Source organism: Lichenostomus cassidix, chromosome 7 (genome assembly GCF_008360975.1).
Source record: "Lichenostomus cassidix isolate B80296 chromosome 7, HeHo_3.0, whole genome shotgun sequence".
In the NCBI taxonomy this organism is placed as follows: Eukaryota; Metazoa; Chordata; class Aves; order Passeriformes; family Meliphagidae; genus Lichenostomus; species Lichenostomus cassidix.
The window spans coordinates 33,211,560-33,230,024 of record NC_139488.1 but is presented as its reverse complement, the minus strand read 5'-3'; the positions used below and the strand labels follow the sequence as shown (position 1 = coordinate 33,230,024).

The following is an 18,465-nucleotide window of genomic DNA, read 5'->3' as shown; positions in this document are numbered from 1 at the left end:
TCTGACTTCAGTGTGCTGTGGATGTGTCTCAGATGGATGGAATCACATCCTTGAAGCACAGTGTCACTTGCTCTGTGTCTGTTTTTTCTGCAAAAACAAAGGTGAGGAGGCTGAGGAGAGGCTGATCCTGCACCCAGGTGGTTTTTTGCTCTGGGAGAACAAGGTGCAGCTCTAGATGTGCTCCCTTGTACTTGGTAATTAGGCTAATTTCCCCTCTTACGATATTTATTATCTCAGGTTTGCTTGGTAGATTTGTCCTTTCACCAAAGGATAGGTTTCTGCAGGCACAGTACTAGCAGCAATGGCGTTGTTTTCTCAGCCAAGGCCAGACATTGTCATGTTGTTTCATCTTTGGTTTTTTGAGACCTAGAAGTTTTTGGAAGAGAAGCTGGAAATGTTCCTTTTGGAAAGATTTATGCAGACAGTGCTGGAGCCAAATAGGCTTTCAGGGATGATTGTCCTGTAAGGGAGGCTTGTGCAGCCTCTGCCCAGAGTAACAAAGATGCTTCCTGACACCTCACAAGGAGCTCACAGCCTACTTCAGTGAGCACAACGAGCTTTCAGGAAGAATCATGGCTCTAAACTGATATCTCTAGGCCCAAACTAACAAAAATTCTTCCTAATGGCATTAATGTGGAAAATCTCTCGATTTGCTGCCCTTTCGAAGACACGATGTGCAATCTTACATTAATGCTTTTCTGTGTGGGAAGAGCAGCAGCTTCTGGCTGCAAGAATCTCGTTTTTCTCCTCATTTTCACAGGCATTTGGTGTCTCCATCCTGACAAGCACCAGGCACTTTGCATGCTCTACAAACAAGCACCAGGCAGCACAGCCTGGCCTTTAGCTGCTGCTCTTCTGCAGAATATAGCAAACTCTCTTCTGGGATGCTGCTTCATTCAGAGCATGGTATTTTCTGCCTGGCTGCTGTGCTTCAGGTTTCCTTGGCACTCAGTTATCTCAGCACACCACAAGCAGAGCTGCAGTGCCTGTGTTGAGCTTTGCCACCTGTGCTTTGTGCCCACAGACACTCGAGCACACCTCACCTGGGAAAACACACAGGCTTTTCTCTCTGCAGCTCTGTTTGCACAGGACTGGTCTGGATCTTGTTTCTTCTGAAATAATTCAGTTTTATCTGCCAAAGTTGGGAGCAGGGCATGGCCATGGAGGGGCTGGAGGCTCCAGAGGGAGAGCTTTTTACCTCCCTGCTTGTGGGACCAACACCTTCTACTTGCCCTCCTGGGCACCAGCCAGGCTGGCTTGTTGGATCTGCCACTTTTTGGATGTGATTGCTGTGAAGAACATCAGAGAGCCCAGAGGATTTGACCATGATCCAAGAGTGCCTGTTTGGTTCCATTACTGCTCCCTTTGAGCTCATCCACCTCCTGACCTGAACCACTTGTCAGGAGGGATTATCCACAATTCAAGTGCTGTGTTCAGAGCAGCTGCAGTCATTTCCCTTGGCACTGAGGAGGCTCAGCCATTGAGGAAACACCAAGCACTGGAGATGGTGCTCCTGACAGCAATTCCTGCAAATTGCCATGAATATTCATGGCAAATCAAAGTTTGGCTTACTCTGCAGGAGAAAAACTGTGAAGATCTGGGGGGAAGTGTTTATTCTTACATACAGTCTGCCCCAAACTTGTCTGCAGACAGGCACTGAGAGCTGTCACACAGTTGTAGAAAGTGGGTTTGCTGTTTTCTCCTGTGACAGACAGCCCATGTGCCTTGAAGATGCACAGAAATTAGCAGGTTTCATGCCAAAGGTCATTTATACCTCACATGGTTCTTTAATATGTTCAGGGCACCTGATATATGAATGGGGGCCAGAATGGGAGGTGAGAAGTGTCCTAAGGGAGTATCACAGAATTCTTTTCCTGTATTTGGCATTTCCTTGGCACTTCTCAAGCCCTGGCTGACCTTGAAAGTTTGATCCACTTGGGTCATCATGGTCCATCCCTGTCCTGTATGTCAGGCTACATCTTTCCTGAGTTTCCCCTCATGTCCTCCTCAGTGTCTGTTGGGATTTTTCATGTTTCCCAGTTTACATTTTGTTTTAATTTCCATGTGCTTTTAGCTATTTTAGGCCCAAGTCCAAATCTTTAGTTGGATGTTCATACTCCATGATAGGGGAAATGCTTTCTTTGCACCTTTCCATATTTTTATTCCTCATTCTGGTGTCCCTGAACTTACAGAACTCTCAGTCCAGTATTTGAGATATTTATATATCCACCTCAAAAAGGTGTTTTCCTAGTGCAGTGTGGACTTTGATTTAGTGTAGGAAGCACCTTCCATGGCAGATAATTTGAATTGTTGGCATTTCCCTCTGAAGTCAGGTTATCTGCACTTAATCCTTTTTGACACAAGAGCTGCTTATTAGCTGCTTGTTAATTGCCACAAATGGATTTTTTTAGTCGTTCAAAGATGTGATGCTATTATTTTTCAAGCTTTGCTACTCATCCAGTTTCCACAATTGATCTTGCATTGACATTGGTCAAAACCCTGTGTCTGTCTTCTGTTCTTAGCAAAGCCTGAATGTTATCTGTTCTTTTTTTATTTACTTTTCAGTAGTTGTGCCCTGGACAGTTTAATCTCAGACTGAATACAGGAAATAAAAAGCCTGATCTTAATGGCATTTCTGAATGCAAATTTTTGATTGCTTTAGTTTTGTTTTTGGTTTTTTTTCCCTTCTCTAAACTCCTAGGCTGTGCCTGGGAGAGTCTCCTGAAAGCTGTCTCTGCAAAGAGACAAAAATTATAAGTGTTCAATTGTCATATTTCCCTTTTCCCTGTTTTATCAACTTCCTAGCTCACCATTTTCAGACTTCCATCTTAATTAGCCTCATTATTGTCCTCAAGTGGGACATGACTGCATCTTTTTATGTCTTCTTTGCATCCCAACCCATCCTGGGTAGAAAAGCTGTTGCACCAGGGAGGAAATCCAAGAGCAAACAAGCAAACTCCCACAGCAGCAGGAGGGTTTTGTAAATAAAAAAAAGGATTTTTTTGGTCATGGTATCAGTAGCCCCCTAAATTTATCTTTATCAGTCAGAATGCTGAGGGGATCTTTGTTTCTATAACATTGAATTATTATGCTGCTTGTAAAACAGTAGCATTTTTATTTTGTTGAAAAGGTTTTGGAGATGGAATAAAATAATTGTGGGGGCTATAAAGATGTAATGTATGGATAACTAAGTTTCTGCTACTAGAAATCACAGGTTTTTAATGCTTATTAAAAAATGATCTTCAGATACAACTGTGATGAAAATATGTTTAAAAAATCCTCAAAACTCAAAAAGATTTTTTTTCCCGAAATTTGGAATTAATTAAATTGCACATTTTATGGCATTAGACTCGCATTTTTTTCCGTAAAACTTTTCCATCCATATGGACCATGTTGCATTAATTTTGGTTTTTACTTGGTAGCCACTGGAACTGTTCTTGGAATTATTCCACATGTCCTCAGTATTCACAGGAGCTTGTCTTCTGCCTTTCTACACAGGAAAAATTATTGAAGATAATTAGGAGGCAAAAAGTTGTAACCTGCCCATTGCAGTAAAGTTGTTTATGAACTTGAGGCTTCAGGTGCACACTCTTCAAAACTTTTCCAACATAAATAAAATATCTGATTAATATTTCAGTGTATTTCAATATGCAAATTACATATGCAAGACCTTTTGTTTTAGCTTTCTAGTGGTACTTTATTGTTGTGTTTATAGATTTCACATCTGTTATGCTTTAGCCAGTGTTTGTCTTCCTGAGTGGTAAAATATCTTTCTAAATGCATGTCACACATGATGCTGACCAAGTTTGCCACATTTAGACTAATGGACAGCAAATTTGCCACACTCTTCCAGATGTGAATTTTTTAATGCAAATATTTAATGCAGACTTCATTAAAAATCTTAAACACTCCACTGAAGTCAACTGAGGAAGTATTTTTTTTTCATAATGCACTTTGGATTGTGTTGTTCAATGAATTATTTTGGCTGCTAAAGATTTTTCCTGAGTCACAGATCCACATTTCAGAAATCTTTAAAAAGTCTGTGGTTTCTTCAGAAGTACTTTTGTCTTTATAGGAACGAAGGGGACATAAAAACTATAAACTCCAAAATATGGTTTATTTACATCCAGCATCATAACTGGAACCATGTTTAGATATAAAAAGAGAAGCACTTGAGCAATTACAGACCAAAGTCCATCCTTGAGATTTCTCAGTAGCTAAATCCGTGAGGGAACAGCATGTTGTTAGCAATGGGGCTGAGCAGTGTTGGGAATTCCCTGTGCTGCACAGAGATCTGAGCCTGCAGGGAATGGCACAGCTGAACCACACATCCCACCTGCGGAATATTTTGGGGAAGCAGCAGGAAAAGAAAGGAAAAAAGATCTGTTTGCGTGTCTTATGCAGTGAAAAGAGTCATAGGCTAAAATTACAAATATTGCGACTGGTGATCAAACTTGTGGCCTCTGGAAATCTCTGTGTTTTGCTGCTCATGTTTTGATCTGAGGCTTTGTTCTGCTGCTGGGAGAAGGGCAAACAGAGAGCGTGCTTTTCAGAAATGAATAATAATGAAAAATTGCATCAATGGAAGTAAATCTGAAATCAAAAGCTACATGTGTGAATAAAAATTAAAAGCAGTTGCTGTAACACCTGAGGCTCTTGCTTAATCTGCTTTCTGAACTCACAATTGGGTATTTCTGTGCTGGACTGGAGTCTATGGCAGACGCACCAAAAAGTTTGTGTGTGTTGGAATGAATTAAATGAAGAGTTTGTTCTTTGCTTATCACTTGATCAGGAGCCCTTACAAAAGGATGAATTGCATGCTTTGCAAAGTTGTGATTATTATTTAGATTGTGATGGACTTGACAAATTAAAACCACCATCTGATTTGGGGATTTAATATAGGATTGCTTTCTGCAGTTTTTAACTCCTTTGACTGGCAGAAGCAATGAGTGACTCAACAAATACTGTCTCCAGTCCATGGAATTTTGTTGTTGTTCTCAATACACAAAACAGTGTATTTTTACTTAGAATGAAGCAAATTAGGTTTAGAACTTTCTTTTGACTTCAGCTTTGGAGTAGAACTTGAAATGCTGAAAACTTTGTGGATAGTGACAGCATCGTGAAATAAATAAAATGTAAGAACAAATTTTGTCCTTTTCACTATTTGTCAGTTGAGTGGATTAAAATAAAATCTTGTGTTTGCTTGCAAATTTTTAGTAGTTGAGTGAAGCACTTTTCTAAAACTGAAAAATGCAACAAATGTTCCAACCACAAGTTCAAGTCAGGCTTTTGCTCTGGGAAAAAAGTGTTGGAACCATTGTAAGCAATTAAATGAGACAGACAGGATATGCAAAGGGTCACTTTGCCTGCATAAAATGGATGTCCTGAGTTTTATCAGCATGTCACCCAGCAGCTGCCACTCGATGTGCTGGGTCAGGCATTCACTGTGACAGTTCTGAGCTGGGCACTAAGTCTGGGGACTCTGGGCATGTGTAATTCCATAACATTCTGTCACACTGGGTAAGCAAAAATAATGAGCTGACTGAGGGGTGTGTGGGGATCTGTGCCACGGTGGGCAGTTCAGGGCATCCTCACTCTTTTTGGCACTTAAGGACTTGTCTTGAATGTCATTAATTGCTATTTTACTTAAATATATTATCCCAAATTTATCGTGGGTGAGTATTTTTATATTTATGTATAAGAAGATAAGAATAATGTGTTTTAAAAGATCAGTGCCTTTTCTGTTAGTGCCTTTTCTAGTTGTGCATAGACTGAAAATATGTATTTTCCTTTTAGGACTCTTTAAAGAGATGATATTGTTTAGTCTCTGAGTCTGTACAACTGGTTGCACAATTCAGATTAGTTTTAAACAGTCATAACCACTGCATTACCTCCAGGAACAAACCCACTGGGAAAAGGCAACTCAAGGAAGATGAAGCAATGAGGAAATGTATTTTCTGACAGTCTGAATGCACTGTGATCAATGTTGTGTAGAGCAGAGCTGCTGCTGGCAGGAGGGATGGGTGTGAGCAGACCTGGAGCTGTGCTCTGCCCACTGTGCCCAGGAGTGTCACACCTTGTCCTGTGCTGCCTTGGGGATCACTTAGCACAAAACTGATCCTTTAGGCCAAAATCTTATAGTCAGGAATTATTGCTGTGAGGAGGACAAGGGGATCTGGAGGAAGGTGTAATGCATGTTTGTGTCTTTCCTCTGGACTTTGCAAGGGTTGGGACAAATTCTTATTAGTGCTTATGTGAGAGGTGATCCAGGAAGGAAGGCAAATGCTGGAAGGCAGGATAGCAGTGTTGTTCCTAGATTTCCAGGATGATATCTAGCAAGTAATCTTGTTTTTTCAGCCCCTAAATGTAGAATAACAGAGAATAACAGACGCTGTGAGGTTTAAAACCCAAAATGCTGAGATTATTTGGGATACACAAGGTAGGAATGGTTGGCACAAGTGCCAGGGACTCGTGTGGTGGTGAAGAGGAGGATGATGGGCTCACATCTTCCTGGAGTGGCCACTGATGGAAAGGGCTGGAAGTTTGCTGAAAGCAAAGGTCAGGGTTTGCAGATAGAAGCAGGTCAGAGTTGGAGCCATATTTCTAGAAGCACCACCTATTGGAGTGATTTGTGAGACTTTTAATGGGATCTGTGGTGCCATTCTGGTTTAAGATGATGCTCAGGCAGACCAGTAACAGCACTATTGTGATGATGAGAGAAATAAATAAACAACAACAAAAAAAGAAGTGTCCTGATGTGTGGTTGAAAATGGATAGAAAAATAAAATGTTTGTATGAATCTAAAGCCACCCACATTTTATTTTTATTTCTTGCATTACTGGAAATAATTACCAATTTTTTTTTTTTTTTTTTTTTTTCAGCAACAGTGTTGATATTTTAAGTCTGCTTTGTTGGTCAGGTCACATGCAATGAGTATTCTCCTCAAAGGTTTAGTAACCTTTTAGTTTTGTTATTGCAAATATGTAATGAATGGATGAAAGAAAGGGAAGGACAGAGAGGGAGAAAGGGACAATGAGGTAATGTTTACATGGCATGTGTTTGTTACAGTCAGTTGGCAGCATTAGTAGACAGGAAGGGTTTTATTTGTTTGTTTTACTCAAACTGTAAGGAGGTAAATGCCTTTTGGAGGTGCTGTGCAGTGGATTCAGAATCTTGCAGAAGCACCAGCCTGGTGATGGCATGGTGTGATGATCCCTCTGCTAGAGGGAAACAAGGAGGAGAAAGCCTAATGTCCTTAATATATGAAACAATTTCCTTTTTCTTTCCTTAGCAACCCTAAAAAAGAGGCCATTTCAGCTGGCAAAGTACATGATAGGGTTTTGTTTCCTAAGTATTATGTGAAGAAATGAAGTAGATGTTTGCTAACTGTGCAGCTCGTATTTTTTATTATTGAGAATATTTTTAGATTTTCTGGTATTGTTTGAATTGTAATTCTCAAGCTGGATTTAAAATGAACTCCGTATGCAGATTTCAATTATATCATAAAAGCAAGTTCTATAAGGGCATTTACTTTAGCAAGGTGGGGGGATTTTTGGTTTTTTTGTTTGGTTTGGTTTTTGGTTTTTGTTGGTTTTTTTTTTTGGTGGTTGGTTTGGGGTTTTTTTGTGTTGGTGGTGGTGGTTTTGGTTTTGGTTTTTTGGGGGTTTTTTTGGGTTATTTTTGGTTTTGGTTATGGTTTTTGTTTTTGCTTTTGAAAGTGCAATGTCTTCTACTTTTCCTCTCATATGTTTGAGATGAAGACAAAGAGTTTTGTGCCCAGTGTGAATATGTCTGTATAACAGAATGAATTGCTCTATGGTCAGTATCACATTCTGATTAAAATTGAATGTAATAGTGTCCTTTGGGATTTATTTCTAGCCATGGGCCATGTCATGCCCTGTATATTCAGATTGTCTAGACCATACATTGCTAACAGCAACTAGAGTGGGCTAGAAATGAAATTATCCCACAAAATTAAGACCTGCATGGTACCTGCCAGAGCCTACAGCATATCTGGATCCTGTGAATGAGTGTTCTCTGACAAATGTTGCCTTCTATGAAAAATGTGCAGTGTGAGTTTCCTTTGTTGCCTAACCCATTCTTTAAGAGTTGTCAGAGATAATTCACTTCTAAATTATCCCCCCAAAAGCATTCCTTAAAGCACCATTGCTTACCTCTGCTATTAAACTGCTCAGATTTCTGTGGAAGTCATTTTCCTTAAATACTTTGCATTGTGAAAGTAACTCCACACATTTATTGGCATCTCTTTCCATTGCAATACTCTCCTGCTTAGCCTGTCTGTGGGGAAAGGAGGTGGTTTTGTAATTCTGTGATGATGGTTTTGGGGTTCAGAACCCATCCAGGGGCAGTCCTAGGGAGGTGGGAAGGGGGTAGATTTCTGGCTTTGCTAGGTGGTTGAAGGAAGGGAATGTCCCAGCCTGAGCAGCCACTCTGTCCCCACAGCAGCTCCCTGAGCCACGTGCTCCATGGGATGCCTGTTGCAGCTGAATTATGCTTTAATTTTAACAGTGGGCGACTTAACTGCTTTGAAGTAAATAACTGGGTTTGATTTACAGTCTCAGTAGATTTATAAGAAGCTTTTGAATGTGCAGCTGGAAAAAAAAAGGGCTGTTATAGCTATGTACCTCTATAAATCTGTCTTTATTGTTCAGCATGTACATGGGCCACTGGGACCCCATTACGAGTTTGCAATCACTGGGCAATGTGTTAGGAACTCAGTAATGCAGAAATTAGGAATGTTATGGTTTTCAACTATTCTTCCTTATTTCTGACATGAGATTGATGCTGGAAAATTCACTCTCTATAAAAACCCTAGCAGTCAGGATTAAAAGACAAGGCTACTCACAGGGCCCTTATTTAATTGTTTCCCAGCTTTTGCTGCCTTGTTTAACCTGGTGCCATCACAGACAGCTCACAAGTAGCAGAAATTTCATTCATCTTACTCCTTCCAGAAATTTGAAGCATTTTGTGATGGAATCATTCTATGACAAAAGTAAAAGAAGAAATATGGTTAAGAATTTAGGACCAGATTCTGCTACCCAGCTGTGAAATTCCTGGGAAAGACACAAACCTACCTGGAGCATCATCATATTTCCTGAGTGCTGCATAAAGGAATTTGTTTGAAGAGGAATATATGATTATTGTTGTTAATATTGTTTTATTGGATTCCCAATGGGAGGAAGAAGTTTTTTTAATCCCCATTTTCACATTTCTCTCTCAGTATCTGTTCAATATTCAACCTCAGCCAGTGTAAAATCATGGAATCATAGAATGGTTTGGGTTGGAAAGGACCTTAAAGATCATCTAATTTCACCCCTGCCATGGGCAGGGACACCTTCCACCATCCCAGGCTGCTCCAAGCTCTGTCCAGCCTGGCCTTGGACACTTCCAGGGATTGAACATCCACAGCCTGTGTCTCAGCAAATGCCCAGATTTGTTCTCCTCTGTACCTGGTTGGAATCTGGAATGCCTAAATCTCAGAGTGACTGAAGTGACCACATCTCTGAGAGACTTTGTGTCTTTCTGAGCTATCAGGATGCTCTCATTAAATATTCATAATATTTAGATTATTCTTATATTTTTAAAAATTCTTTAGCTTGGGGAAACTGCTATTGTCTCAATGTTCACATTTATAGGTCTTTAATGCAGTATATTATAATCTGCTCCAGGGTGGAAAGAAAGCCAACGATCTTTTTGTCAGTAACCAAATTGATTGAAATTTAAATGATTTTACTCAGCAAAGAAAAGGAAGAGCTTTCTTTTCTTTTGAGGAACTTGAAGTCCGGATGCTTTAAAGTGCTGATTTAAATTTAGTATATTTTAGGTCCTGCATTATGCTTCTAAAAAAGAGTATCTGCAAAGGCTGATTTAATTCAGAGGAATCAGATATTTGAGAATGATTCATTTGAAAAAGATGGATATTTTTCACTTGATTTTTCATTTTTCAGCTTATGTAATAATCACTCCGGACGTGGCTGTTAAAAGTTGAGACACCAGTGTGTCTAACTTATTCAGTGGTGACACCTTTAATAAAAAATCATCTTTTTTAAGTGGTATTGCAGACAGAATTATGGCAAATTGCTGGTAGTAGAATGGACACAGAAAAAAATCCCTTCCAGCTTCACTTTCTCAAGCCCCAGTGTCAGAATAAGGCTGTCTGGGCTGCTAATTAGGAAAATCCTCTCAGCAGAGAGGCACAGCAAAGGCAGTGCTGCTGCAAGATTTCACAGCTTGTCATTTCTGTGTTTTAACACTATTTACCTGCTCTCACCAGCACTGGCTAGTCTAGAAAAAGAAAAGAATTGGTGCTCCTTGTCTTGTTCCAAACTTGGCGTTCTACTCAGTAGAGGCAAAAAGTCCATCCCCAAGTTCCTTTCTGCTGTTCTTTGCAATAAAATTTGTTGTTTGTTTTTTTTTTCTTTTTCCTTTATAAATACATAATTTTATCTCTTTTTTTTCCTAACTAGATAATAAAATAAATTAAATCTGACCATGCCAGTTTGGACATTGCATTCAGAAGGGAGATACATGGGTTATAGGAGAAAAATAAGTAAATCAAAATAATTCTTCCCTTAAGATCAATTTTTGCAAAAGAAAAGAAAGCAGGGTTTTTGTTTGCATGCAAACAGCATGTTTATCAAAAATAAAATTATTTTAAGAACTTTCAAATATATATTACAAATATACATTAATGTGGGGAAAATCTTAACATGAAATCAATGCTGCTTGTATAAATCAAATGCATATATGAAGAAGTGCTCATTGCAGTAATGTCCACAATAAGGAAAAAATTAATATATGAGGCAGCAGAAACTAAGCTCTTTCCCTTAAAATCGTGAGAGAATGTCTATCTCTTTTATTATTGACAAGAAGCAATGAGCATTTTTAATTTTGATTATATTTCATCCAAAATCATTCCCCAGTTCACTCAGAAGTTTCTCAAAAACACTCCAACAGCTCATGAGTTCCACTGAGTCGTTTGCTTAGGTCAGTTCTCACACTGAAAATAAGGAATTTTTATACTGATGTGTTTCACAGGAAAAAGCTTGCTCATTTTTGTTTCTCCATGTGGGAAAAGTGAAATCTGTTAATAAAATACTGATTTTAATAGATAGTGCACGGGCAGAATCCTTGATTGCAGCAGTAAGAGAAATACAAGAATATATCACTGCTTTTCCCTCTCTGCTGCTGAAGATCTGAAGTCTTGTGCAAGCCTTGATTTGAAATGGAAATAAATGTAGTAATTCATACAGTACAAGATAGATGTTGGAAAATCAAAGTGAAAGAAGACAGCCCTTCTGTTTTCCTCTGATTTCCATAAACTATGGTTTGGCCATAAGACATATATTTCCAGTACCCTTTGAAGATTTAGCCACCCTCATATGAAATTATTATTTTCTCTAAAGGTCTAATAATCTGTGTGTTTAAAAGAAATAGGAAAAGTTCACTTCCAGACACACTTTTGCTGTGCCCACAGTCTGCATAATGTCATTAAGTAGAGCAGAATTTAACCTATATGCTGTCTTAACTGTTCTTTATGAAGTCCTTAAGAGGAAATCCTAGTTTTTAGAAAGTAATAAAGGAAGGATGATCACATTTGGCAGAAATGTTCCAAGGAAACTGTTATTAATATAGGAAAAGCCTTGAAAACTTTATAGAAGATTGCTCGGAATAAATATGTGTTTTCAAGAGGAAACATTTCTTTTTAGTGACTTCTGAAAATGTGTGAATGAAAGAAAAAAAGATTAATTACTTTAAAGATGTGAGTGGACTAGACATCTGCACATAGTGGGGTTTATTGTGAATCCAGAAATAGGCATGAAATGAATTCAGTAACTTCTTGAGTACAAGAATTTATATATATATATATATATATATATATTTTCAAAGTCCCCAGTTCAACCACAGCCTTATCTCTGTGGTTTGCAGTGCATGCAGCTCGTGTGATAACTGGAGAGCCATTCACAGCAGCTGAATGCAGAGCTTTAAACCAAACCAAACCAAACCACAGAGATTGAAATGGGATTCCAAAAACCCATTATCTGCTAACTGAGGGGATTTCTGATGTAGAATTAAATTTGGTGGTGGAGTAGACTTGGACAATTCTTTACAGACTTCTCTTGTGAGAAGGTGGATGTGTCCAGTGACTGCAGAGGGCATGGAACAGAGAAAAACCCAAACTGGATCAATGGTGTCTACAATACAGAAATGCCACTGTGTGCTCCTTGTCCAGGTTAATTGCTAATGACAGGGATGGTCTGCTTTTGAGGGAAGTGTTTGGACATCTCTCTGAGGAAGTCTATTCTTCTTCTGAAGAAAATGACTGTGAATTAATGGATTGCGTTTTCTGGAAACTCAGTGATGCAAGTCTTGAGACATGGAAGGAGCAGCTTTACAAGGAGTGCAGGTGGAATGAGCCCAAGTGTCTCCAACAGCCTGTGCTGCTGGGACCTCCCTGCCCCTCCCAAGGCATCCTGCTTGGGAAGGAAACTTGGGTAAATAAGTTTAAAAGAGCTACCAATGCTTTTGGCACAAAGGTGATGGTGTGGTATTGCTTCTGGATGGCTCACTTCTCCTGGAATGCTGAGCTCTGTTTCAAATAGGTAATGCAAATGGTTATCCCTCATATGACCTGGAATGAATTATTCTTGGTTTCCATTAAAAAAAAAAAAACAACAACAAACCTGTTTGGTATAATTTCAGATATTTTACCAAAAACCTAAGGAAAGAGCAGAGCAAACATTTTATAACTGGAAGTGCTGTTATGTTAACAAATCCAGTAACCTGTGTGTGATGTGCCTTTCACATATATATCACATTGAGCTAAAAATAGGGATGTTTTTCACACAATAAGAAGAAAATTGTACCCTCCTCTAAGAGGCTGCTACTTAACCTTGTTCCTTTTCATCCACTTCCCTATGTACAGCAATCTTCTAGAGCTCTCATTGCAGGAATTTAATTACTAGTTTTATTTCTACAAATGTTTGAAATTGGATCCCTTTTGTACCTCTTTTGTCCTGTCTAAATGATTTTTTTCTGACATGCTTGTATTACCTGGAAGCCTATCTGCAATTTTCAAAAGTCTCACTGAATCAGTAACCCATCAATTTTTCATTCCATGAATCCAGCTTCAGAAAATGGTATTTTCTTCAGGTATTTTTAAAAGCATGTCCTATATTTTGCTTGGGAAAAGGGAAATTTTTTTTTCCTCCCTATTGTCTAAAATATATCAGTGCTCACATATCTCACAGTGCATCTGACATTGGCCTCCTCTGGAGTTTGGATATTGGGCTAAATGGAGCATTTCTTTATTCTGGCTCAGCAGATCTTTGTAATAGGAGCTATCAGGCACAATATTCCCTTTGAATTAAAAGGGAAATGAGTGGTGGAAGGGCAGGAATGGGAGAGACAGAAGGCAGCAGTGAGCTGTGTAATGGGGTGGCTGAGCTGGGACACAGTTGGTGCTCCTGGAATTCCATTGAGTAAATCTTGTGGAAGTTCCCTGCACTTTGAAGGACAACAAATGGGTCTCCATGTCTGTTTTAAGAAAGTACAAAGCTCATAAGCCTTGAGTTATCCTCAAAAACTCGATGACTACAATTTTTGCTCAGTCAAGTTGACTTATTTTTCCTCCCGAGCAGTGTGGATGTGACAGTGGCAACAGTTTTTGTATTGGATTGTGGAAAGCAATCCTGAAAATCCCACATCTGATGGATGATAAACACAAAGAAAACTGAAAGTAACAAAAAACCCCAGAAAGTTTCTACGTGAAATGGTATTTTATCACATCTGGCTTCTCTCATGATGGCAGAATCTCAGCTTATGTTAGCACTATTTTGAAACCACTGTAATAGAATCAATGCATATGATTTTTTTTAATAAAAAACCATTAATATTGATGTTAATGTTAATATCATTGAAAATATTTACCTGGAAATATTTTTCTATTAATTGAGTTATTCTTGCTTTAAGAATAACTAATTCTGTCTTCCAGAGTGATACCAATACAATACTGTCAACAAGAAGAGGAAGAAAGAAATCTTAGTTAAATGAAATTGATAAATTATATTCTTTGTATTTCTTTATACTTTTGCTTACTATAACAGTAAGACTGTGTATGGACAGGTCAATTAACTTATAAGAAAAATGCAGGATTTTTAATGCATTGACAGGAAGTGGTTCCAGGATCCCCCAAGGAACAGAACTGACTGAGCAGTGGTGTTTGGGGGCTGTGAAGCTGCCACAGTGTCCTGAGAAGGAGAACTTGGTTGTTAATAAATGTCTCTATATAAGCATCACACAGAAACTTGCTTCAATGCTACTTCTTGTGGCAATTGTTAGAAATCTGGCAGCATCCAGATACCTCAGAACTCACAAGAAAAAGGTGTTTTAAATTAAAATGAATGCATAGATGCAGTGGTTTTAGATATGCATATAATTTTATTTCTTTTCTGTGGAGTCTCTGTGGGCTGCTTTTAGTCCCCTTCAAACAGAACCAACAAACTCGTTGAACCTTTACCAATGTCTCATCCCCACGGTGTAACAGACATCCCAGAACACTAAATTCAGAATTTCAGTGGCTTCAGAGCTTCCTTCCCCCAGCAATCTGGGACCATCAGTGTTTCAGCTCCTGTTCCACAGGTGCACCATCATTCAGTGATGGTACTTCTGAGGATCCCATTAAAAAAATCACAATGGCAGACTTAAAAATATTTAAGAGAGCTCCAAACAAATGTGTATCTTTCACACCACTGAAGTTGCAATCAGATGTCTGTGCTTAAGAAGGAAAAATTCTCTCCAAGCACTATTTGTGTATTGAGAATTGGATTCCTTATTAGACGCCATCTAATAGATGTAAAGCAGCTGGAGCTCTTTAAGTGAGTGGAGCATCTGCTGGCAGAGCAGCCAGCAGTCACTGCATTGAAACTGCACTCCTGAGCTTCTTTCTCTTTCTTTTTTTTTCTTTTTTTTTCTTTTTTATTTTGGCAGATGTACAGCAAATAGCAATCGACTGGATCACGGGGAATTTTTACTTTGTGGATCACGTCAGTGACAGGATCTTCGTTTGCAGCCAGGATGGCTCAGTGTGTGTGACCCTCATCGAGCTGGACCTCACCAACCCCAAGGCCATAGCTGTTGATCCAGCAGCAGGGTAAGGGTATTTATTTCCAGTAAGATTTATTTTATTTTATTTCATGAGGCACACTTGTTATGACTGCACATGATGTATCTGTTTCGTGCAGGTGTTTTAAAAACTATTTATTCCTCGCCGTACTGAGGTGCTTCCATAGTTGCTGTAATAAAGCAATAATGTGTAATGAACTTGGAGCAAATAGTTGACTATGTTAATTGCAGTATTAATTGCAATATTAATTGCAGCATGTGCCTTGTAACTTCTCAAAATGGAATAGAAACGGGAAAAGCAATTTAATCCCTATTTGCCACAACATTCAGAACGTTTGCTTTTGTGTTTGCTTTTCTGAGTTGTGTTTCGTACTGGAGTATGTGGAAAATGAATTTTTGAAGGATTTTTATGCCGTATCCTCTCATTTCCAGGAACATTGGAAATGAGTTTTAACAAGTTTATTTACACAAAAAAGTGGATTAATTTTTATTGTGTTTTAGATGGTCAGCTATAATGGTAAAATTACATTGCATTTGCTTTTTCTGTTCCATAGATAGCTACATCCAGTGCCAGTTGGGAATTAAGTCTTGCTTTAAATGCAGGGCACTAATGTCTTGTGTTCTGTAACTCCCACCAGCTGGGAAAAGTTTTCAAGCAATAATGCTGTAAAAGCTTAAATAAATAGGAATAGGATCAAGTTAAGTTAAAAACTAAATTTTGGTGAGGAGTTTTGAGCAGGTATTTTATTTTGGTTTTATTAGTGAATAAGGAGTTCAGACCAAAATGCCTGATGGAATATGTCCTAAACTGCCATAAGCCCCTTCTCAATAAATACAAAAATATTTACTGTAGAACAGCTTGTCATCCATATGTGGACTTTTGTCAGTCTTTATTTAAAGCCTGACCGAATATTAAGATGCATTATCACAATGACTTAAATTCTGACAGGAACAGCTTGCGTGTAAACTTTACAAAGAAGTTTGATCATGTAATCCTGAGTATAGCTGTATTTCTCTCTGCAGCAGATGGTAAGCTTGACTCGATCTGACTGCAGAGTTGTTTTAAAAGAAAAATCAAAATTCATGCAGAAATTGATTTTCTGCAAGTTCTGATCTCAAAGAACTTGAAGCTTTCAAATTTGCTGACAGCAGCCTTTTTTCTGTGCTTTTACTTGTATATTCTTTGCTGGATTTACTGGATGAATCCAAAGCTTGTCATTAGCTAATCTTATCTGTCAGGGATAGAAGGATTGTACCCAAGCCTGGGGTTGTGTGAGGAGAGGTGGAACAGAAAATGAGAGGCTGTTTGCTTTCAGTTGTTATCTGCTGCCTACAAACCATTCTTGCTCAGAGAGTTTGAATGATTTTTCAAAAATGAGAGGTTGAATGAGTTTTCAGTGCCATGTACCAGGTGAAGAGTGGCTGTTTTAGGGAGATGGAGGTGCTGGTTTGTAGGAAAGGCCAGAAGTGATTATGATATTTTATAGTGTGGTTCTCATCTATTAATCTTATCAATGTCTATTTATTTCATGGTGAAAACACTGGGTGGAAAATTTTCTCAGAATATGTGTTTTGCAGTTCAGCAGCTATTTCATTACTGTTTTTGTTTGCAGTTTTATTCATTATCTGGCATATGTTGTTCTGTTAATTGGATATCTAAAATATAATTTAACTGCTAAACCCCAACTTATATATTACTTCTGTTAGTTTTTGACTGGGTTTTGATCCAGAATGCAAACTGATAGTCAAAAAGCATTCTGGCTATTTAAAAATCTTCTTATCCTTTCTTTTGGGCTTTTTTTTTGGTCCTTTTTTATGTCTTTTAACTCTTTTAAACTGATAGTACTTGAGACATCTTTTGGTGTCAAAGAATTAGCATGGCATTGCTGTCTGAGTAACTCAATGGGTTTATTTTATTTAAAAAAATCACAAAAGCATCCACACTAAAACCATACTGCAAGTTGAACACTGGATGAGCGAGTTGCTGTTCACAGAGGAGACCATTTCCTATGCTAAGAAATTCAGAGTGTGATCACAAGCCTTTATATCTGTGACAAACTTCCTGCTGCAGCACAGGGTCAAGCCCTGCTGTTCTTGCATGTTCACATCCATGTGTTCTGAGCTTAGTTGTGTCGTGAACCAGAAATTCTGCTTTTATCCATAACACAACCAAGGCATGGCGGAAAATTCGCTCATTTCAAATGGTTCCCCTCGCTGCACTCAAGAATATATTTTCTGAGTGTGGTTAATTTTACATCTCTGTGCCTGCAGGTTCTGTTAGATGTTTAGTGGTGATGGTTTGATATATTCTCCTATGAGCTTACAATGGAACTTGAGCTACTGAGCTTCTTTCATATCACACAGTGACATGAAACTGAGTTTTATCACACTCAGAAGTGAAAGAACTTTTGTTATTCTTCTAGAACTGAACTTGAAATTGAGAGAAGAAAGCTTCTGTTATTCATACAGCTCTTGAAGAGCCAAGTTGGTTACGTTTCTAATCTAAGCATGTTACTTTGGCAGGATTTCAGCACTTTATCCACCTGAACTGTTTGATGTTTTGGTTATTCCAGAGTAGGTCTCATGCACACCCACCAGAAAAATTCCTCCTTCCACCAATGAACTGGTAACTTACCCAGTTTTGCAGGGGTTTTGCAGTGCTGACACTCACCTGTTACATCAGCTAATTAGGAGTAGCACAGTGTAAGTATCAGAGCTGTGCTCAGGAGAGCATTACAGGGGCAAAAGATGTGTCTCCACTGATCATTGGGAGTGCTTCAGAGCCCAGACTTGGCAGTGAAACATGGATTGAAGGAAAAGCTGGGACAAGGATAGTAGGAAATAAAGTGGCAATTGGAAACAGAGAGGGAGAATAAATTGTTTTACAATAATATATTATCTTTGCCTTTAAACTAAGATGTTTGGCTCCATATGTCTGCAGTTCGTGGCTTTGATAAATTTTAATACAGAACTTCTTTTCTTCAGTGGTCAAGGAACAGAAGTGATTACTTTTGCTGGTCCATGAAATTGGGGTAAAATTGATGATGGTGCTGCTGACTGTCAACATGAAACAAATATCAGCTCTGTTAGAATGGGTTTGTCTCCAGCTACGTTCCTCAGCACAGGTCTGCTGTACTCGTGGGGAATGGTTGTTTAAAGTATTCCAGCTAGTATTCCATTGGCATATTCATGAGACTTTGATCACTGGACATTGGTGATGGGGAAGGTAACACATTTAAAACTCTCAAGAGGATAGATCAGATTTAAGTTCTCTCCCAGCTCTGCCACAGCCTGCTAAATGTCTATACACAGAGCATTTTA

At 38.7% G+C, this 18,465-nt stretch overlaps 1 protein-coding gene across 1 annotated transcript in view; it reads left to right on the top strand.

Annotated features, from left to right (window-relative positions):
• Positions 1-18,465, top strand: part of LRP1B (LDL receptor related protein 1B) — a 613,981-nt gene that overhangs the window by 339,653 nt on the left and 255,863 nt on the right. Inside the window, exon 7 of the mRNA XM_085067137.1 lies at positions 15,010-15,172. Within this exon, the coding sequence (XP_084923263.1) occupies positions 15,010-15,172 (163 nt within the window). The remainder of the gene's footprint in view (positions 1-15,009; positions 15,173-18,465) is intronic.